This window comes from Scyliorhinus torazame, chromosome 4 (genome assembly GCF_047496885.1).
Source record: "Scyliorhinus torazame isolate Kashiwa2021f chromosome 4, sScyTor2.1, whole genome shotgun sequence".
NCBI classification, from domain to species: Eukaryota; Metazoa; Chordata; class Chondrichthyes; order Carcharhiniformes; family Scyliorhinidae; genus Scyliorhinus; species Scyliorhinus torazame.
The window spans coordinates 122,135,307-122,158,587 of NC_092710.1; the positions used below are offsets into that span (position 1 = coordinate 122,135,307).

The 23,281-nt window shown below is 50.3% G+C and overlaps 1 protein-coding gene across 1 annotated transcript in view; it reads right to left on the bottom strand.

The window, feature by feature from the left end:
* gfral (GDNF family receptor alpha like) overlaps positions 1–12,723 on the bottom strand; it is a 145,076-nt gene extending 132,353 nt beyond the window's left edge. Inside the window, exon 1 of the mRNA XM_072500682.1 lies at positions 12,603–12,723. Within this exon, the coding sequence (XP_072356783.1) occupies positions 12,603–12,624 (22 nt within the window). The 5' untranslated portion in view covers positions 12,625–12,723. The remainder of the gene's footprint in view (positions 1–12,602) is intronic.
* Between the last annotated feature and the right edge of the window lie 10,558 nt (positions 12,724–23,281).

Sequence of the window (23,281 nt, forward strand, 5' to 3'; positions counted from 1 at the left end):
TTAATACTGGGGTAACAATACTGGAAAACTCAATCCTTTAACACTGTGGTATCTATACTGTAATACCTTAGCTTTTAATTATAATATTATAGCTATTATAACAGTGCTGGAATACTTCAGCTGTTAATGTTGTGTGTGATTCATGCAAAAAAAATCTTCCTTTCCCAGTAATGTTATTAAAACCTAGGTTAATATGCATACTGACAGTATGACTGCTAGAGCAGTGAATACGGTGTCATAAAAGTGAGATAATCATTGATTTGCATGTGACATGTTCTGCTAATACATCTAGAGAACCATTTACGTGTCGACAGATAACTAGCTGATGGAATATTGTTCAACATTTTGAAGGGCCCCTGGGCTGTAGATAATGTATGACGCGTATTTTGCTTGGTACTGGCAAAACAAGTCAAATAACACCTTATAAGAAGAGACAAAATAATGCCTTATGCTTTGGGTACAGGTGATGTAGTTAATGGGAGGAATCAGGTCTGTATGACAAAGTCAGTTGGTTCTACAACTCTCATCTGAACAGAAGTGTTTCAGTTTGGTCTTGAAAAGTTCTCTCTCCAAAGATTCTGTGCTGCAAAAAGCAAGTAGAAATCTGGTCATTAACTTTATTCATGAGTGGCATTTAATTTATATTGCTTTGCTTAATTGGAATACGTTGGCAAGTTTAGGAAGTAACTTAAAGTTTTTTTATTTTGCTTAAGAACTGTTGTAACTGTTAACTGTAAAGCTATTTCTTTATTGCTAATTTGGTTAATTTTGTGTTTACATTAAAGATTGCTTTAACATTAAAAAGTACCTATTGGTCAGTGTTATCTCTCCTGTGGTGCAATAACATTTCCTCACAGTTTTACGCATTGCAAATAGTTGAGTTCTCATCCGGCATCCTAACTTATGGTAGCAGTAGAGGAACTTTCCAGCTGTTAATATGTGGTAACAATACAAGAATGCTCAAGCTGTTACTCTGTGGTAACAATATGGGAACATTCCAACAGTTAATACTGCGTAACAATACTGAAACTCTCAAGCTGGTAATGCTGTGGCAACAGTACTGCCACACTCCAGCTATTAACGCTGTAGCAACATTACTGGACTACACCATCCATTAATTCTGTGGTCACAGGACTGGAACATCCCAGATGTTCATATTTTGAAAGCAATTCTCGGAACACTCCTGCTGTTACTGCTGTTGGAAAAATACTTTACACTGCAGCTGTTAATACAGTGGTGGTAATATTCGAACATTCCAGATGTTAATACTGTGATTAAAAATAACAGAACATTCCAGCTATTAATACTGTGTTAATAATACTGGAACATTCTAGCTGTTATTGCTATGATAACAATACTGGAAGGTCCCAGCTGTTAATGCTGTTATAACAATATCGGAATATTCCTGCTATTAATGCGGCAGTAACAATAAGGGAACATTCTCTCAGTTAATGGTGCGTTAACAACACTGGAACATTCCAGCTGTTAAAACTATGGTAACAATACTGCAATACTCCAGCTCTTAATACTGTGGCAACAATATTTGGATATTCCCACTGTTAATATTGTGGTAACAATATTGGAATATCCAAGCTCTTAATACTGTGGTAGAAATACTGGAACATTCCAGTTGCTAATGCTGTGATATCAATACTGGAGAATTCCAGATATTAATACTGTGGAAACAATATGGGGACATTCCAAATGTTAATGCTGTGGAACAATGCGAGAATGCTCCAGCTGTTAATGCTTGGTAACAATACAGAAATACTCCAGCTGTTAATACTGTGGTAACAATAACTGGAATGTTCCAGCTATCAACGTGGTGGTAACAACATGTAACATTCCAGCTGTTAATACTGTGGTAACGATGCTGGAACACTCCAACTGATCATACTATGGTAGCAAAACTGGAATATTCCAGCTGTTAATACTGTGGTAACAATGGTTGAACTCCAGGTGTTAATACTGTGGTAACGATATAGGAACATTCCAGCTGTTAATGCTGTGGTAACAATATTAGAACATTCCATCTAATAATGCTGTGGTAACACTACTGGAACACTCCAACTGTTAATACTATGATAACAATACTGGACCATTCCAGCTATTAATGCTGTGGTAACAACACTGGGACATTCCAGCTGTTTCTACTATGAAAACAATACAGGAACACTTCAGTTGTTAATGCTGTGGTAACAGTACTGGAACCCTCCAGCTGTTAATACTCTGGTAACATTGCTGGAATATCCCAACTGCTAATGCTGTCGCAACAGTGTTCAAGAACTCCAGTAGTTATGACTGTGATAACAATATTAGAATATTCCAGCTGTTAATTATTTGGTAACATATTTCAAACATTCCAGCTGCTTATGCTCTGGTAATATGATTGTCATTCACCATTTCTATTGTAGGATATGAATAGGGAATTTTCCATCAGTTTGAGGTGCCCTTCCCCAGGTTGAAAGCTGCCTGTTTTTATGTTCAGGAATGAGTAATGTTCTGGTCTCTTGGATGTTCTGAAATTTGTACAAAGCTCTTACAAGTTGCAGAGAGTCATCGTGCCTGAAAAATCCCATGTTCTAATTAGCTTGTGCAATACATTTAGCCAACAACTGGTATTTATATAGCACCTCCAACATAATAAAGTGTCCCCAGGCACCTCACAAACGCATTACAAACATAATTTGACGCTGAACCACATAAGATACTAAGACTTGTGGGGTTGGTTAAATAACACCTTAAAGGAGGAGAGTGGACAGGCAGGGAGGTTTAGAGAGGGAATTGCAGTGTTTCGGGCTTAGCGCTACAGACATTGCCAATTTGCTCTTAAAGTTAGGGTTGCTCAAAGGCCAGAATTAGAGGACAGCAGGTAACTAAAGTGTTATGGGGAAGGAGCAAATTACAGAGATTGGGATGGATGACGTCTTGGAGGGATTGGAAGATAAAAGTGCAAATTTTGCCAATCTGGAAATCAATTTCGGTCAGTGAGTAGAAGATTGATAGGGGAACGGGACGGATTGCAAGATAGGATGTGGGCAGCAAACCTTTGGATGAGGTTAGGTTTCTGGAGGATAGAGCATAGTAGACCGGGCAGGATTGCATTGGAATGGCCAGGTATATTGGTAATTAAAGCTTGGATGATCTCAGGTAGAGACTGAGGCAGAGGTAGAATCAAGTGATGTTCTGGAGGTGGAAATAGACGGACTCAGTATTGGCAGAGATCCGTAGCTTGAAGCTCATCTCAGAGTTAAATATAGTACCAAGGTTGTGAACAATGTGGTTCAGCTACAGACAGCAGCCAGGGAGATAAATGGAGTTGGCAGCTTGCTCACCGAGTTTGTGGCGTAGAGAATGGACAGTAGTTTCCAAATATCCAGTGGAAGGAAATTACTGAATATCCAGAATTGGATGTCAGACAAATGGCAGGTACTTTAGAGGTGGTAGAGAGGTAAAGAAATGTGGTGTTTAGGTAGAGCAAGGTTGACAGCATGCAATGTAGAAACTGACTCAATTTTTAGATAAAATTGCCAAGAGGTAACTTGTAGATGAGAAATGAGACAAATTACATTGAAGTCTATAGCTGCAGTACTTCTGTTGTTTTAGGGTTCTTTGGGCTACATTTACACTTATGGCTGTTGGAATTTAAACTTAGCATCGAAATAACTTCCTGATTTTCCTGTGCCACCTTTCAGTAAGTCGTTTGGTGCTATGGTTTAGGTGGTGGCAGCTGCAATTCAAAATGTTCAATTGACACAACACTGTAAATCTATGGTATCAAAACATTTATATTTGCATTCAAACTTCCTGAATTACTTGCCAAAATAAGAATGCTACATCTTCCTCCAGCTCTGGCCAATAATTCTAGAACCAGGGATCATTTTTAAAAATAAGGAATGGAATCTTGAGACCACCCGCTCCGCCTGCGGGTTTGCTGGCAAGATCGGAAAATCTCACCAGAATCGGGAAACGCAATTCTCGCCGGAGAGGGTTACAATAGGTTGGGCCAGGCATGAAGTGTCGAGGAGATCGCTCTGGGAGCGCAAACAAAAGTATAGCACCGGGGGGGGGGGGGGGGGGGGGGGGGGGGGTTGAAGGACATACCTGGGCAGTGCACTGGCCCTGCCCCTGGCACAGGTTGGCATTTCCAGATTGGCACTGTCTAGCAGTGCTGCAAACCTAGCAGTGCAACCTGTGCTGGGGCAGTGCCAGGAGTGGGACCTCGTGGGAGTCCATGGAGGAGAGGGGTGCACCTACGTGTGGCAGTTGGGGGTAGGGGTTGGTAAGCATACAGAGGGGTGTTGTATTTCTGATGATGAATGTGGGGTGCAGGGGTGGTGGGAATGAATGTCAGTGACGCGGGGACAGCCCCGAGATCAGCGTTGTGTGTTTTGGGGGCCATTACACTGCAGCACTGCTCGGGCATCCATTAAAGATAGCTTCCTGATCTCTTTGGAGGCAGTTCCCAGCTCTAAGAGTCCCTACCCCACCAGACAGCTGGTGTAAACCATGCCCACTCACTTTCCTTTTGCCAAAGTGCCTCAACGTTCGGTGAGAAAACTGGTGTGTGGCACTGGAAAGTTTCATGCCAGTTTTCTGTGACATCCTGACACTTTGCCATTTTTTGCTAAGATTTTGTTAAGATGAGGAATTCTTTTTTTCTCTCAGAGGGTTGTGAGTCTCCAGGGCTATTTTCCTGGAAAGGCAATGGAAGCAGATTCTTTGAATCATTTCAAGACAAAGTTAGATCGATTCTTGATTAAGGGGGTTACATGTTATCGGGAGTAGGCAGGAATGTAGGGTTGAGGTTACAATTAAATCAGCCATGATCTTATTGAATGGGCGAGCAGGTTTGAGTGGCTGAGTGGCTGACTCCTGCTCCTCATTCGTATGTTCATGTAAGTAGGGGCGGCACGGTGGTGCAATGATTAGCACTGCTGCATCACTCCGCTGAGGACCCGGCTTCGAATCCCGGCCCTGGGTCACTGTCCGTGTGGAGTTTGCACATTCTCCCTGTGTCTGTGTGCGCCTCACCCCCACAACCCAAAGATGCGCAGGTTAGATGGATTGGCCACGCTAAATTGCCCCTTACTGGAAAAATAGAATTGGGTACTCTAAATTTCCTTTAAAAGTATGTGATGCACTATCAATTACTACAAAGACAAGAGTAATGAATAATCGAGGCTTTATTGAGCAAAGATGTGTGGCCTCCTGTAGCTGCTGCCAGAATGGGAGCAGCACCGGCGAGCACACACATTTATACGCCGCCTACTGGGCGGAGCCAGCAGGCAGGGATTTACCCATGTACCTCTGGCACAGGAGTCTTACCATACTACATCTAATATACATCTAATACAGATAGTGGTGACTACCACATTCACCCCCTGTTAAAAAAAGAGTCCGGCGGGGGTGGTGGAAAAATTTACAAGTTCAGTCTGTCGGGGGCCTTGATCCTCCGCTGTGATCGCCTCAGTCCTGGTGGTGGTCACCGGTGACTCCGGGAGCGTGTTGGCCTCGTCTTCATCGCCCCCGAGTGGAACAGTGGGAGGGCTGCGGTGAGGTGTGCTGGGGGGAGGGTGAGTGGCGCAGGGGCAACCAGAGGGAGGGTTGTCGAATGGTGGGCCATGGGTGGGGATGCAGCGGATTCCAGGTCCCGGAGGGAGACTGTGTCCTGGCGCCCATCGGGTGCGCTACGTAGGCGTACTGCGGGTTCGCGTGCAGTAGTTGGACTCTTTGGACCAACGGGTCCAATTTATGGGTCCGCACGTGTTTGCGAAGGAGGATGGATCCAGGAGCTGCCAGCCATGTTGAGAGCAAGACCCCGGAGGTTGATCTCCTGGGGAAGACAAAGAGACGTTCATGGGGGGTTTCGTTAGTTGCAGTGCAGAGGAGCGATCGATGGAGTGGAGCGCATCGGGGAGGACATCCTGCCAGTGGAAGACCGGGAGATTCTTAGACCATAGGGCCAGCTGGACAGCCTTCCAGACTTTCCCATTCTCCCTCTCCACCTGCCCGTTTCCCCGTGGGTTGTAGCTGGTCATCCTGCTCGAGGCAATGCCCATGCTGAGCAGCTCATCACTCATAAAGGAGGATCCCCAATCGCTGTGGACGTAGGTGGGGAAACCAAACCGGGCGAAGATGCTGTGGAGGGCTTTAATGACCGTGGCAGAAGTCATATCAGGGCATGGGATGGCGAAGGAAAACCGGGAGTACTCGTCGACCACGTTCAGAAAGTATGTGTTTCAGTTGGTGGAGGGGAGAGGCCCTTTGAAGTCCATGCTGAGGCGCTCAAAGGGGCTGCAGGCCTTCACTAGGTGCGCTCGATCTTGCCGGAGAAGTGCGGTTTGCACTCCGCGCAGACCTGGCAGTCTCTGGTGACAGTCCTGACCTCCTCAATGGAGTAGGGCAGTTTGATGAAGTGGAAGAACCGGGTAACCCCTGGGTGACAGAGGCCATCGTGTAGGGCCCGGGATCGGTCCACTTGTGCTCTGGCACATGTACCTCGAGATAGGGCATCGGGGGGCTCATTGAGCTTCCCAGGGCGATACAAAATCTCGTAATTATAGGTGGAGAACTCGATCCTCCACCTCAAGATCTCATCGTTTTTGATCCTGCCCCGCTGTGTATTATTGAACATGAAGGCAACCGACGGTTGGTCAGTGAGGAGAGTGAATCTCCTGCCGGCCAGGTAATGCCTCCAATGCCGCACAGAGGAGTGCCGAATTTCAGAGGCATGGAGGGTGCAGGAAAAGAATGCCACAGGCCTGCCTGCCTGGTTGAGGGTGGTGGCCAGAGCTACTTCCGATGCATCGCTCTCGACCTGAAAGGGGAGGGACTCGTCGACCGCGTGTATTGTGGCCTTGGCGATGTCTGTCTTGATGCGGGTTAAAGGCCTTGCGGGCCTCAGCCGTCAGTGGAAAGACTGTGGACTGAATGAGTGGGCGGGCCTTGTCCGCATAGTTAGGGACCCACTGGGCATAATAGGAGAAGAAACCCAGGCATCGTTTCAGGGCCTTGGGGCAGTGGGGGAGTTCCATGAGGAGTTACATGCGGTCAGGGTCGGGCCCTAGAACTCCATTTTCCACAACATACCTAAGCGGTTGGTGAGGAACATGCACTTCTCCTTATTGTACGTGAGATTAAGGAGTTTGGTGATGTGGAGAAATTTGAGAAGGTTAGCATCATGATCCTGCTGATCGTGGCCGCAGATGGTGACGTTGTCTAGGTATGGGAAGGTGGCCGCAGTCCGTACCGGTCAACCATTCAGTCCATCTTACGTTGGAAGACCGAGACCCGGTTAGTGACGCCGAAGTGAACCCTAAGCAAGTGATAGAGGTGGTCATCTGCATCGAACGCAGTGTATTGCCGGTCCTCCTTACAGATGGGGAGCTGGTGGTAGGCGGACTTCAGGTCCACTGTGGAAAAGACCCGGTACTGTGCAATCTGATTGACCATATCAGATTTGCATGGGAGGGGGTACGCATCGAGCTGCATGTACCGATTGATGGTCTGACTGTAGTCAATCACCATCCTGTGTTTCTCCCCAGTCTTTGCTACTACCACTTGGGCTCTTCAGGGACTGTTGCTGGCCTCAATGATGCCTTCCCGCAGAAGCCGCTGGAGCTCCGACCTGATGAAGGTCCTGTCCTGGGCACTGTACCGTCTGCTCCTGATGGCGACGGGTTTGCAATCCGGGGTGAGGTTTGCAAACAAAGAAGGTGGATCAACCTTAAGGGTCATGAGGCCGCATACGGTGAGGGGGGGGGGCGCGGGGATAAGGGTCCACCGAATTTTAAAGTTAAGCTTTGGAGATGGCACTGGAAGTCCAGGCCAACTAACAGGGCAGCCCAGAGGTGAGGGAGGACGTAGAGCCGGAAGTTGCTAAACTCTATGCCCTGGACAGTGAGGGCCGCGATGCAGTACCCCGCATTTCCACGGAATGGGATCTAGAGGCCTGGGAGATTTTCTGGCTAACGGGGTGTACCACGAGGGAGCAGCACCTTACCGTAGTGGGGTGGATGAAGCTTTCCGTGCTCCCGGAGTCAAAAAGGCAGGAAGTCTTGTGCGCATCGGTTTTCACCATTGTCGTTGCGGTTGCGAGGCTGTGGGGCTGGGACTGGTCGAGGGTGATCGAAGCGAGCTGCGGCAGATGCTGGGAGGCCCCGGGCTGGTCAGTGGTGGTGGCAGGCGATGAGCGGCCAGACGAGCCTCCCGATGAGCAGGGGCCCTGAGGCGCCGTCCAAAATGGCGCACATGGCAGGCGGCATTAATGATGGCAGTGCCCAAGGGCCGCACGTGGCCTGCGGAGAAGAAGATGGCGATGCCCATGGGCTGCACGTGGGGGGTGTAGGAACGCTGGGCCTAGAAATAGTGGCGACCGACCGGGCCTGGCACACAGCAGCAAAATGTCCTTTCTTTCCGCAGCCATTGCAGGTTGCGCTCTGCTCCGGGCAGCGCTGCCGGGGGCATTTGTTCTGCCCACAGAAGTAGCATTTGGGCCCCCCGGGGGTGGCTGGCTGCCACGCGGCGCAGGCTTGCGGTGGGCTGGGGTCAGAAGCTGGTGGGGCCCACGATTCCCATGAGGATGTCGTGTGGTTGGGGGCATACGACTGGATGTTATGGGAGGCCACTGTTAACGAGTTTGCGAGCTGCCTGGTTCCCGCAAGATCAAGCGTACCCCCCTCCAATAGGCGCTGACGGATGTACGTCGACCCCATGCCCGTAACAAAAGCATCTCTGATAAAAAGTTCTGTGTGCTGGACTGCCGAAACTACCTGGGCAGTCACAGTTCCTCGCCAAGATGTGCAGGGCGCATCAGAAATCGCCTAGGGTCTCACCGGGGAGTTCCTGTCTCGTGGACAGGAGGTGCCTGGCGTATAGTTTGTTGACCGGCCGAACATAATGTCCTTTCAGGAGCTCCATTGCATCAGCGTAAGTGGGCACATCCCGGATGAGAGGAAAAATGTCAGGGCTCACCCGTGAATAAAGGACCTGGAGCTTCTGTGCATGCGAGGGTTCTTCAGCGGATGTTCGGTGGTAGCTTTCGAAGCAGGCTAGCCAGTGGTCAAAAGCGGATGTAGCATTGGCTGCTTGAGGGCTCAGCTGTAGGCATCAGGCTTGATGCGAAGTTCCATCGTTTAAAAATCTTTGCTCAACAAATTGATGCACTATCAATTACTACAAAGTCGAGAGTAGTGAATAATCAAGGCTTTATTGAGCAAAGATGTGTGGCCTCCTGTAGCTGCTACCAGAATGGGAGCAGCACCGGCAAGCACACACATTTATACGCCACCTACTGGGCGGAGCCAGCAGGCAGGGATTTACCCATGTACCTCTAGTACAGGAGTCGTACCGTACTACATCTAATATACATCTAATACAGTTAGTGGTGACTGCCACAGTATGTTCGTATAAGTTTATCGAATGTGTGAGCAGCAGCTAGGTGAGATTCTGGGTACTTCAAAACAGAGGGTACACTTATTATTACAAAGGGTTGTGAATGCAATATACAATGCAGTGCATATGTCTGACATGTGGAACGACATACTGTGTTTTCGAGGAAAGCAGGATTCCACTGAATGGCAAGGGTATGATTTAAAATGATCAGCACTGTTTTACATTGCTCACTTCCACCAATCCCATTATTTTAACAAAGGGACTGATTAAAGGAAGAGTTTCCAATGCCGTTGAATCATAGAACCCCTACAGTGCAGAAGGAGGCCATTTGGTCCATTGAGTCGGCATTGGAACCTAATCAGTGGAAGTTGTTGAAAAAGAAGCAGGAAACATGATGGTGTTTGAAAGAGTAGCAGAAACATCGATCTATTAATAATGATGCCCATTCTCATATTGAACAAGGGCTAAAAGAGTTAAATTATGAGGATAGGTTATATATTCTAAGGCTGCTTTCTCTTGTGTATAGGAGATTAAGGGATAATCTAATTGAGGAGATAAGATGATTAATGGATTTGTTAGGATAAGCAGAGATAAACTATTTCCTCTGGTGCAAGAGTCCAGAATTAGGCAACATAACTTTTAAATTGGAGCTCGACCATTCATGGGTGATGTCAGAACATACTTCTTCACCCAAAGGGCAATGGATCATTCTCCCCCGCCCCCCTCCTCCCCCCCAAGAAAACTAGCTGCTGGGGTTGAGACTATTGAACATTTTAGAACGGTGGTTAATAGATTTCTGTTCAGCAAGGTTATTGTGGAGTATAAAAAGTGAGGCTGATAGAACAACTGAGGGTACAGATCCACCCTCATTTAATTGAATGGCAGGACAGTTTCGAGGGGCTGAATGGCCTGCTGCTGTTCCTAGCTTCTGAATGCACATGCCCAATGTGAGAGGCTCACCACCTCCTGAATGTAGTTGCAGCAGTCAGAAAATGTTGAGGACTTCTTTGTCGCATGAGGTGCCTAATGCCTGAAGAATGCAAGAAATCAGCCATTGGTATTTACTGCTTCATTGATTAGCATGTTGCACAGCATGGAATAACAGTACGTAGTGGAAAAACACAACAGATTAGTTCATATCTGAATAGACATAAGTTGAGAACTAAAGAATAAACCTCTTCTTTCTCTCCTGACACTTAACTGGTCTGTTGTATATTTCCAGCTTTTGTTCCGATAGCTAGGTCGCTGCCTTCTTATTGTAATAAATGATCAATATCTGTGGACATGGCAGCTGGGCCTTTTTGGAGACTGCTAGTTCTAACTTTAATGAGGCGGGGTCTGCCTGCCACAACATAAAGACTGCTGGAATATTTATTCCAACTATTAGTGGACAGGACGAAGCAGAGATAAGCCAGTTGTGGCAGTTTAAGCACTCACACGGTGCTGATTTTGATCAGCTCTGGTAGTTCTGGGAATGCAAGCTCTTACTGCTCACTAATGCTCGCTCCCTTTCTCCTGACCATCAAATCATTTATTTACAATGTACTAATTTATCTCCCAGCAGGCACTTAAGTGTTTTTTTGTTGTTGCAACTTTTAATTTCAATTGTTCGTATTACAACTTTAGCCTGACAAGAAGTTACTAATCATTGAAGGAAAGGGTTAAGGGTAAAGGTTGATGAAGTGCTCAGAACCTTTCTTTAACTGTGAAAGAATAATGTACCCTAACACACTTTATACACCGGCGCTGGTGCACCAGACTCAAACCGATGTGTTAAAAGCACTTTGTGTCCTTTGAGTAACAGATGTGGAAATACAACTATATGAAATTCATTTATAGACTTGAATTGAGGCTATCTAACAATTTCACTTGGCCAAAGTTAATATTTCCATTGAAATAATGGACAGTGAAATTTTGCACAAATTGTTGACATTGTTGTCGCTGAAAATTCGTGTCCCAGTGTGTCTACACTACAGTCAAATTAAATCCCGCTTCAAGAATTCCCTCAGTTCCAGACACACGCGTTGGCTTGATTTAACCTTCAGGATATTTTTCTTCGGTTGTAATTGGGGGAAAGTATTTCTTTTTAAAAAGGTGAAAAAATACTTTTTCTCCCTGTAACGTTCTCAAGAGCAGCTAATCCGATCTGACCTTTGCTAAGTGAGGATGATTAATGGGAGCTGCCCATTTGAGAGTGTTACCTTTCAGCAGCAACTCTGATTTTTCTCTAAGCGGAGTGATTGCTTTATTTCTGCCCCGAGTAAACATCCCATTTTGATTTCATCACGGCAGAGTGACTCCATTAACCCACAGAATGTTTAATTTACTGAAATGGATGTTCTATTTCGTAACGCATCTATTTAACAGCAGAAATTACCTCCGCCCCCTCTCTCTGTACTACATCAACAGTGGAACTTTCCCCAGCTCGAACATCTCTTTCACTTTTCCATATATTGGTTTGGCCCGTGAGAAATTGTAGTTTTGGAAATATATTCCTCGACCTTAATAACTCACTGTTATGGCAACGAGCTCAAAACAGATTTGTCTGGTCAACAGAGGACCGCTGCTTCTGAGAGCTTGCTTTGCACGAATTGGCTGTCAAACTTACTACCTTACAACAGCGACTACACTTCAAAAGCACTTGCTTGGCTGGAAAGTGCTTTAGGGAGTTCTGAGATGGTGAACATCTCTCTTTGCAAGCTATTTCTTATCTTAAATGTACTTAAAGGGGCGGTTCTCCATTCATCCGATACAAAACATAACCTTTATGGCAAAAGTTGATCAGTTTCGATCAAGGTCGAGAGAGTTGCACACTTTCACTGAAGGGTCTCTTTAATTCCTGAGAACTATGGGTTAAGTAACCTTGAATTATTTCACACAGCGGATGGCCAGAAGACCACTCTTCATCAGACCTAAACTCTGAAATCGCACAGTTAAAGTGTGGGCGTTAAAAGTTTGAAAGTCTCTAAAGTATTAAAAGCAGTGTCTTAAATAGACAAATTAATCCTCTAGTGTCTAGATTTAAATGCATCTGTCATATCCGAAACACAGAAATTCCTGCCACTTAAATAACTATATCATCAACTTTTTAACTAGGCACAGCTCTGGTAAAACGCTGCCTCGGTTGAAACGCTGTCTCGGTTCAAACTCCAGTAAACTGACAGTCCGGGAGCGACCGGTGACAATAGAAATGTGTCCTCACTCACCGACCAAGAATGTGCTTCTCATGGCTGTTGCAGGCGGTGAGGTCTTTGTGGAGAGGTGTTGATGGCTGTGCCAGGTCTCTGTGAGTGGAGAGGGCTGCTTTGTGATTTCAGCACTCTGAGAGTGGACAGCTCCAACCGGGGGAGAGCCAAGGCAATCTCCAATGACGTCAGCTTCCTTGCCCTTCGCAAACATCCTAGGCGGACCACCACCTCCCCTTGTAGGCAGCTTGGAGAGCAGGGCCAGCGCGGACAGTGACAGCTCCAGGACATCAGGACTGCACTGAGACACACAGCGGTCAGCTCGTCAGACCTTCAAGCCAGCTCACCGAGGAACTGAAATTAACACCCAGAATCCCGAATATCCAGCAAAATTCACCCTGCCATCACTTAAAGACAAGATAAGCAAGTAGGGGAATTGGCATCACAGGGCATTGGGCTGGTCCCCACAGTCCACATGCACACATGAATTCCATGCACAGGTATGTTAATAGGGCGGTGAACTACCGATAAAAGAGTTACTGAAGTGCTGCGCGCGATTCATGGAAATCCACTCATCGTGTTAAGGATTTAAATGCGTGTCCAATTTAAAGTTGAACAGAAAAACAACAACTTACATTTATGTAGTGCCGTCAACACGGAGAAGCATCACAGCGTGTTTCACAGGATCGTAAACTGGATGCCCTAGATGAAGGAGACGCCGGGAACGGTGAGGGCGTTAAGGCAAGGTTTCTCGGAAGACAGTGAAGCGGGGATTTGATGAAGCGTAGGGAAGGAAGTTCAGAGAAGGGACCAAGGTAATTGAAGGCATGAATGCCAAGGTGGGATGAAGGGATAAGAGGCCGCAGTTAACAAACGGAGAGAGGTTTAGGCTTCAGGAGTTAGCACGGTAGCACAGTGGTTAGCACTGTTGCTTCATAGCTCCAGGGTCCCAGTTCGATTCCCAGCTTGGGTCACTGTCTGTGCGGAGTCTGCACGTTCTCCCCGTGTCTGCGTGGGTTTCGTCCGGGTGCTCCGGTTTTCTCCCACAAATCTCGAAAGATGTGCTGTTAGGGAATTTGGACATTCTGAATTCTCCCTCTGTGTACCCGAACAGGCGCCAGAGTGTGGCGACAAGGGGGTTATCACAGTAACATCATTGCAGTGTTAATGTAAGCCTACTTGTGACAATAATAAAGATTATTATTATAGGGAGGGATAATACTGTAAAGAGAGTTTAGCACAGCGATGAGAAATTTACATTTGAGGTGCTAGAGAGGGCTAGGAGACAATATGGATCAGCATGGACAAGGGTGATGGGTAAGCTAAATCTGGCTTGTGATAGAGTACAAACAGAAGAGTATTGAAGAATTGATGAAGTAAAGGTAAAATAAACTTATTAAGATATAATGGAGAACATTATAGACTCAGATCAGGTCAGAGTTTCAAGGTTGCAATGAGGTTTAATCAGAGGCTGCCCAGGGAGGGGAATGGGTCTGGAGGCAAGGTTATGGAGTTTGGTTCAGCAGTGACTCCACAACAAGATTGCTGTCTATCCATATTCACCACCACCGCGCCTCCAAGCTAACACTTCGATATTGCTGATGTTTAACTGGATGAAGACTGGATGTCGGACAAGCAGTGTGACATTGCAAGTGGTGGAAATGTGGAGCTTGGTATCATGCATGTACACATGGAACTGCCTCTGTGTTTGGAATTTTAATCAGGGAACAGTGTGCAGAAGAACAAGTTTATCTTCACTAATCTCTTCTGCGTGCATGTTTCCTCCAAGTCAAATTACTCTGAACCTCTCACCCCTGCTGCACAATTCTGAAGCAACAACTCTTCCAGTATCTTTAACATCTCCACTCAAACTTGCTGTGAGATCACTGCATTCATAAGGACTCCACAACAAGATTGCTGTCTACCCATCTTCACCACCACCATGCTAACATGCATTACAACTAGCCTTCTCCCATCAAGTACTATGCCCCTTCCTTTAAAACACAGATAGTGAACTGGGAGTGACAGTGTTCCTGTAATGTTGCATATTGGCCAAAAGTATGTCATGGAATAAAAGTGTTTTGTAAGACACATTTCAGTTCTGGTAGTTAGCGGATGCAAAGCCTTTTTGTAAGTTTGGTGTGTCAGCTGCCTGTTAATTAGTGGCTGTTTGTAGATTGTTTTTTGTTTTGCAGAAATAGTCTTAAAATAAAACCTCATCAATCAGTTTATTTCCACGCTCACTTGTGAAATTTATCTCTTTTTAAATGTTATCAGTCCCTGGCAGGATTGTAACACGGCCTCAGATTGAACCAGATCATTTGCAATCTCCACGATCCATTTTACCTTGAGATAAGTTTCTGATGTCATATTACCCTTTATTCCTCTGTCAGTCCACCTCCAACCCCCCACCCCCATTCTCTCCAGAGTGCTTGAATATGGTTTCACTTCCCAAAATCATGTCCATTTCTGCTGCAGCTCTAAGTGTTAACAGCCTGGGGAGGCTGGTGGAGTAGTGGTATCATCACTGGACTATAATGCGCAGACACAGAGAAGTGTTCTGGGGACCAGGGTTCAAATCCCACCAGGGCAGGTGGAAAATTGTCCATGTATGTCCTGTACACAAAAAGCAGAACAAATCCATGTGACCACCCCATCAGACTACTCTCAATCATCAGCAAAGTGATGGAAGAGATCATCAACAGTCCTATATCAAGAGGCACTTGCTTAGCAATAACCTGCTCACTGACAATCGCTGTCATCTAGAAGGGCGAGGGCAACATTTACATGGGAATGCCACCACCTGGACGGTCCCCGCCAAGTCACTACCATCCTGATTTGGAAATATATCATTGTTCCTTCACTAAGACTTGATCAAAATCCTGGAACTTCCTCTCTAACAGCACTGTGGATGAACCTACGCCACTTGGACTGCAGTGGTTAAAGAATGCAGATCAGCACCACCTTCTCAAGGGCAATTAGGGATGTGCAATAAATGCTAGCCTAGCCAGCGAAGCCCACACCCCAAGAATGATTTTTCAAAAATACCATTGATCAGAAACTTAACTGGACCAGCCACATAAATATTGTGGTTACAAGAGCAGACACAAGTCAGGTGTGTGTTGAAATATTGCCCACTTTCCTGGATGAGTACAGCCCCAACAACATTCAAGAAGCTCAACACCATCCAGAGAAAAACAGCCCACTTGATCAGCAGCCCATTCACTATCATAAAAATTCACTCCCTCTACCACTGATGCACAGTGGCAGCAGTATGTACCATTTACAAGATGCACTGCAGGAACTCACAAAGGTTCCTTTAACAGTGTCCAGAGGAACAAGGGCAGCAGGCACATGGGAACATCACTACCTGCAAGTTCTCCTCCAAACAAGCCACCATCCTGACTTGGAAATATATCGCCGTTCTTTCACTGTCATGGAGTCAAAGTCCTGGAAATTCCTTCCTAACAACCCTGAGTGTACCTACACCACCAGGATTGTAGCGGTTCAAGGGGGCAGCTCACCACCACCTGTTCAAGGGCAATTAAGGATAGACAATAAATGATGGTTTTGCCAGTGACACCCATAACTGAAGAATGAATTAAACAAAAGAAGTATGAATACTTTCATTGCGTCTGCCTTATCCCACACTACTGAAATTACCCTTATCAAAGTCAAAAATGACATCCTGTGTGACTATCACCATGGTAAACTATCTATCCTCATCTTCTCAACCTGTCTGAAGCCATTGCCTTGATTAACAAAACAATACCCCTGTAACTCTTCTCCTCCATTGTCCAGCCTGTTGGGTCATAGAAATATAGAAAATAGGAACATGAGGAGGCCATTCAGCCCTTCGAACCTGCTCCGCTATTCATTACAATCATGGCTGATCATCCAACTCAATAGCCTAATCCCGCTTTCTCCCCTCATCATACCTTTTCTGGGAGAGTCATTCCTCTTCTGGTTCCATTCCTATCTAATTAGCCCTAGCCAGAGAATATTTTCTCTTTCTGCTCCCATGCCATTACTTCTGTAGTCTCACAGTGCGTTATCCTTGGCTACCTTCTTTTTTCACCTTTATGCTGCACCCCATCAGTTGAAAGCACAACATTAGATTCCACATGTGCACTATTGAACTCAACTCTATACCACTACCACCCCTCCTGACTTTGTCACAGCCTCTGATTTGTCATGCTGCATTTCTGGCATCCAGTATTGAACTAATTTAAAATTCTGCTGCCCATAACGTACCGCGCACCAAGTCTCATTCATTCATCTCTTCTGTGCTCTCTGCCCTACATTGACTCCTCGTCTGTTAATACCTCAATTAAAAATCACTGTTTTCCCTCACCCACTCCCTATGTTATTAAATGCTTCCAGCCCTGTGACCTTTCAAGGTCTCTGTCCTCCTCCAATTTTTTTTTCTCGTTTAAAAAAAACATTTTAGAGTACCCAATTATATTTTTTTCAAATTAAGGGGCAATTTAGCGTGGCCAATCCACCTAACCTGCACATCTTTAGGCTGTAGGGATGAAACCCACGCAGACATGGGGAGAATGTGCAAACTCCACACGGACAGTAGCCCAGGGCCGGGATTCGAACCCGGGTCTCAGCGGCACAGTCCCAGTGCTAACCACTGTGCCACATGCCCCCTTGCACTCCTCCACTTTTGACCTTTTGCGCTTCTTCAATTTTCTTTGTGTTTCTTCTCTGCCTTCAGCTGCCTCAGCTCCATGCTCTGAAATTCCCTTCCCAAACCTTATCATTTTGAGATTCCTCTTTCATCCTTTAAGATGACCTTTTGAAAATAGCTCCTGTAAAGCAACTTGAATGTTTTCGTCTGTTAAGGAATTATATATGCAAGTTGATTTTGTTGTTGAATAAACAAGCTAATATGCAGAGACGTGTTCCAAAGTAAATTCACTCTGTATGCCACAATCGGAACCTCCTTGCAATGTGTGTAGCTTTCATTTCTTACTTAATATTCTGACGTTACAACTTTACTGGGAAGTTGGATGTATTGTGAAATTGACAGAATGACATTACCATAGGATGATATTGTTATGGCCCAATATTGTTATGGCCTGTCCTGACATTGTGACGGTCTAATATCATGGGCGAAATTCTCCGTTATCGGCGGAAACTCCGCCGATCGGCGCAAAAAACGGCGCAAATCCCACTTGCGTCACGTCATAAAAATGGGCCGATAGTCTGCGGCCCGAAATGGGCTAGCAGCGGCGTAACGGGATCCGCGCTTGCGCAGTGGTTCACGCCGTGCAGCGTCATACGCGCTGCACGGCGTGACGGCTCATAAGGCCGCGCAGCTCCCCCCCACCCGACCGGAACAGCCGACCGCAACACCCGACTTGATGGCTGGCCGTCGCTCAGCCCCGAGGTTCGAGTCACGCGATGTGGAGGTGCTCCTGGATGCGGTGGAGCAGAGGAGGGACGCCCTGTATCCCGGGCACGGCCGCAGAGTTGCCCCACGCCACAGCCGGCGTCTGTGGAGGGAGGTGGCAGAGGCCATCACCGCTGTGGCCCTAACACCACGGACAGGCACCCAGTGCCACAAGAAGGTGAACGACCTCGTCAGAGCAGGCAGGGTGAGCCTCCCCCATATCCCCCATATCCCCTCTCCCCCATATCCCCCCTCCCCCATATCCCCCCTCCCCCATATCCCCCCTCCCCCATATCCCCCATATCCCCCATATCCCCCCTCCCCCATATCCCCCCTCCCCCATATCCCCCATATCCCCCCTCCCCATATCCCCCATACTCCCCCCTCCCCCATATCCCCCCACCCCCATATCCCCCATATCCCCCCTCCCCCATATCCCCCATATTCCCCCCTCCCCCATATCCCCCCTCCCCATATCCCCCATATCCCCCTCCCCCATATCCCCCTCCCCCATATCCCCCATATCCCCCCTCCCCCATATCCCCCATATCCCCCCTCCCCCATATCCCCATATCCCCCCTCCCCCATATCCCCCATATTCCCCCCTCCCCCATATCCCCCCTCCCCATATCCCCATATCCCCCCTCCCCCATATCCCCCATATTCCCCCCTCCCCCATATCCCCCCTCCCCCATATCCCCCATATCCCACCTCCCCCATATTCCCCATATCCCCCCCTCCCCCATATCCCCCCTCCCACATATCCCCCCTCCCCCATATCCCCCATATCCCCCCTCCCCCATATCCCCCCCTCCCCCATATCCCCCCTCCCCCATATCCCCCCTCCACCATATCCCCCATATTCCCCCCTCCCCCATATCCCCCATATCCCCCCTCCCCCATATCCCCCATATCCCCCCCTCCCCCATATCCCCCCCTCCCCCATATCCCCAAGTGAATCCAGCCCTAACCTTAACCTCTGCAATGCACGCGCAACCGATGGCGTGCATTCATATACCTGCCTAACACTGTTGCCTTTTACCCCTGCCACCACCCCCCCCCCCCACAGGAGAAGCGCGCACACAACACCAGGGAGCATGTGAGGACTGGAGGAGGGCCCGCTGATGAGAGGCCACTGACCGTACACGAGGAAAGGGCCCTGGAACTGGCTGGCGGACCTGAGGACCGGGAGGTTGCTGATGCAGAGGTCGGGGCCCCACGAGCAAGTGAGCCACCAACAGCCCGTCCCCATATCCCCCCCTCCCCTATATCCCCCTCTCCCGTATCACCTGATCACTGCCTGATGTCAAACCATGCATGCTTCATTGTGTATCGCAGGACCAAACGTCCAGGCACCCATCCCCGCAGATGCAGACCGCCCGCAGGATGCCCCTCGGAGACCACGGGAGACAGAGAGACCCGCACCCTCCAGCATGCGATGCCCGCAGGATGCCCCTCGGAGACCACGGGAGACGGAGAGACCCGCACCCTCCAGCATGCGACGCCCGCAGGATGCCTCTCGCACACCACGGGAGACGGAGAGACCCGGACCCTCCAGCATGCGACGCCCGCAGGATGCTCCTCGGAGACCACGGGAGACGGAGAGACCCGGACCCTCCAGCATGCGACGCCCGCAGGATGCCTCTCGCACACCACGGGAGACGGAGAGACCCGGACCCTCCAGCATGCGACGCCCGCAGGATGCTCCTCGGAGACCACGGGAGACGGAGAGACCCGGACCCTCCAGCATGCGACGCCCGCAGGATGCCTCTCGCACACCACGGGGGACGGAGAGGCCCGGACCCTCCAGCATGCGACGCCCGCAGGATGCCTCTCGCACACCACGGGAGACGGAGAGACCTGGACCAACAGGGAGACGACACCCCCGTCACGTGCGGGAGCGACCACCCAGCGATGAGGGGGGCAGCCACAGGCCCCCGTCACATCCGAGCCAGGACACCACTACCCAGGACACCACTATCCAGGACACCCCTACCCGGGACACCACTACCCAGGACACCCCTACCCGGGACACCACTACCCGGGACAGCACTACCCGGGACAGCACTACCCGGGACAGCACTACCCAGGACACCCCTACCCGGGAAGACGAAATACCGGACAGTGACTCAGAGTGGATGGGTGGAGACGAACCCCCACCCCAAAGTGCCATGGACTCAGAGTGGGACGAAGAGCACGACACAACGCCACTGCTGTCACCAACACCCTCCACCATCGCAGAAACACTCACCACGGTTGGGCACTTTAGTGATGAGGCGTCTGGTACACTCACTGGTGCGCACAACACAGCCGTCCCGGTACAGCAGGTGGAGGTAGGAGCAGCAGAGGGACCGGGCGGTCGGAGGGCAGCCCAGGCCAAGCGAACATCTGCCGCCCAGATGGATCCCGGGTTCCTGCAGTTACCACACCCACACATAGATCCGATGCAACCACCGACACGGAGACGAGCGAATAGGGTGACGGGTGGCTTGCGGCGGCTGCGGTCGCAGGTGGAGGAGTCCACCCGCGTCCAGGAGCTGGGAGTGGTCCCGGTCATGCGTGCCACCCAGGCTGACACCGCACGGGTGGCGTCCGCGGTGGAGGCAATGGGTGCGACGGTGTCAGACATGGGGAACGGTTTGCGAGGCCTGGGGCCTTCCGTGCAGGCGGCGTCTGTGGCCCAGGAAATGGCTGCCCTCTCACAGGAGGCCATGAGCCGGTGCCAGCGCCAGATGGCAGAGGCGCTCAACGCCATAGCCCAGTCTCAGCAGGCCATGGCCCAGTCTCAGCAGGCCATGGCCCAGTCTCAGCAGGCCATATCCCAGTCTCTGTAGGCCATGGCCCAGTCTCTGCAGGCCATGGCCCAGTCTCAGCAGGCCATCGCTGAGGGCATCGGCGCCAGTGGCCATGTGCGAGCTGGCGTCGCACTGTCGCAGACAGGGTTCGACAACCCCCTGGGCTCCATGGCTGCAAACCTGCAGACCCCTGTCGATACCAGCACGGGCCTCCAGGACTGGCAGCGCCAGATGTCGGGGGCGCGTCGGATGGCCAGTCCGTTCGCATCCCCCACCCATGTAGAGGCCTGGGGGCCATCGGGCACCCCGAGGGAGGAGGAGGTGGTGTGGTCCGTCCCGGCTCCCTCTGTAGGGGAGGTCCCGGTACACCGCGACACCTCGGACTCCCCCCCTTCCGTCCCAGGTGCATCGGGATGGCAACGGGCAGGACAGGCTGGCAGCTCGCCATCCCAGTCGCCCGGGCCGCAGCCTGGCCCATCTAGGCCAGGACGCCCCAGGAAACGGCCGCCAAAGGGATCCAGTGTCAGAGGGCAGGAATCACAGGAGTCCACCTCCAGTTCTGCTGTACCGTCTGGGGAACCACGTAGACGTAGTCAAAGGGCCCGTAAGGCCAAACAATTAGACACTGAGTAAGTTGGCACGGGTGCAGGGCACAGATGAGTTTTAGGCGCTAGGGCACGTGCATGAACTCCTTTGGTTATTAAAGTCAATGTTACACCTACCGAAGCTGCCTTTGTGCTCTGTCCAAAGTGTGCGGGGGTGTCATGTACGTTGAGCGCAAGTGTGTGTGTGAGGGGTGGTCTTACCTCAGCCCTAGGTGAGTCTGCCCCCTTCCCCCTGGGCCGCCATCAACATCCCCCGGGCAGAGGACGGGACCGTGCGCTGCAGTGTCACAGCCGCATGCAGGGATGGTCCGGGTGGATGGTGGTACTGTGGCCATGGGTCAGACATAGTCCAACGATGTAGAGCCAGGAGCTCATCGGAGGCGGGTTGTCATCATTCTCCATGGCCTGCGATAGACACGCGTCCACCCGCAACTGGGTGAGCCCGGCCCGTTGTGCCGCCGGTGGATCGGCAATTGGGGGTGGGGGGGTGGTGTGCATGCGGGTGGGGTGTGTGGGGTTGGGGAGGGGGGTGAGGGTGCTGGGTGGGTGGATGGGTGGGGGGTGTGGGTGGTCGGCTGTTGTCATGGTGTGCGGTCTGTGGCCATACTACCCGATTCCCACGCCCATCTAGTCAGTGAAGCGGGCGTCTATCAGTCTGTCCCGTGCCCGCTGGGCCAGCCGGTAACGGTGGACAGCCACCCGTCTGTGTCTACCCCGTCTGCCCTGACCATTGCCCCCATCCCCCTCATCTGGGGAGGACTGGGCCTCTTCCTGCTGCTCCTCCACTCCGCCCTCCTCTGCCTGCGGCACATCGCCCCTCTGCTGGGCTATGTTGTGCAGGACGCAGCACACCACAATGATGCGGCCGACCCTATCTGACCGATACTGGAGGGCGCCCCCAGAGAGGTCCAGGCACCTGAAACGCATCTTCAGCACGCCAAAGCACCTCTCGATCACTCCCCTTGTCGCTACATGGGCATCATTGTAGCGGTTTTCCGCCTCATTGCGTGGCCTCCGTATAGGCGTCATCAGCCACGATCGCAATGGGTAGCCCCTGTCGCCCAGCAACCAGCCCCTCAGCCGGGGAAGGCGTCCCTCGTACATGCCGGGGATGGATGACATTCGCGACAACACGAATGAGTCGTGTACACTGCCTGGGTGACGGGCGCAGACGTGCAGGATCATCATGCGGTGGTCGCAGACCACCTGTACATTCATCGAATAGGTCCCCTTCCTATTAGTGAACACGGCCCTGTTATCTGCAGGTGGCCGCACGGCGACGTGCATCCCATCGATCGCGCCCTGGACCATGGGGAACCCGGCAATGGCAGAGAAGCCCACGGCCCGGGCATCTTGGCTGGCCCGGTCCACGGGGAAGCGGATGTAGCGGTGCGCCATGGCATAAAGGGCATCTGACACTGCCCGGATGCACCGATGCACTGATGTCTGCGATATGCCGGACAGGTCCCCACTCGGTGCCTGGAATGACCCCGTTGCATAAAAGTTCAGGGCCACCGTAACCTTGACGGACACGGGGAGAGGGTGTCCCCCGCCAGTGCCACGCGGTGACAGGTGTGCCAGCAGGTGGCAGATGTGTGCCACGGTTTCCCGGCTCATCCGGAGTCTCCTCCTGCATTCCCGGTCCGTGAGGTCCTGGTATGACTGCCGGGGCCGGTACACACGGGGCGCCCCCGGGCGCCTCCGTTGCCGTGGGGCCGCGACGTCCTCCTCCCCCTCCTCGTCCTGTCGGTCAGGTGTCCCTCCAGCCTGGGCGGCTGCCGCCTGCCCCTCTGCGGCAGCCTGCGCCGCCTCTCTGGCACGCTCCTCCTCCTCCTCCTCCTCCTCATCCAGGGCAACATAGACATGAGCGGCTGCCACCACGGCGGCCAACATCGCTGG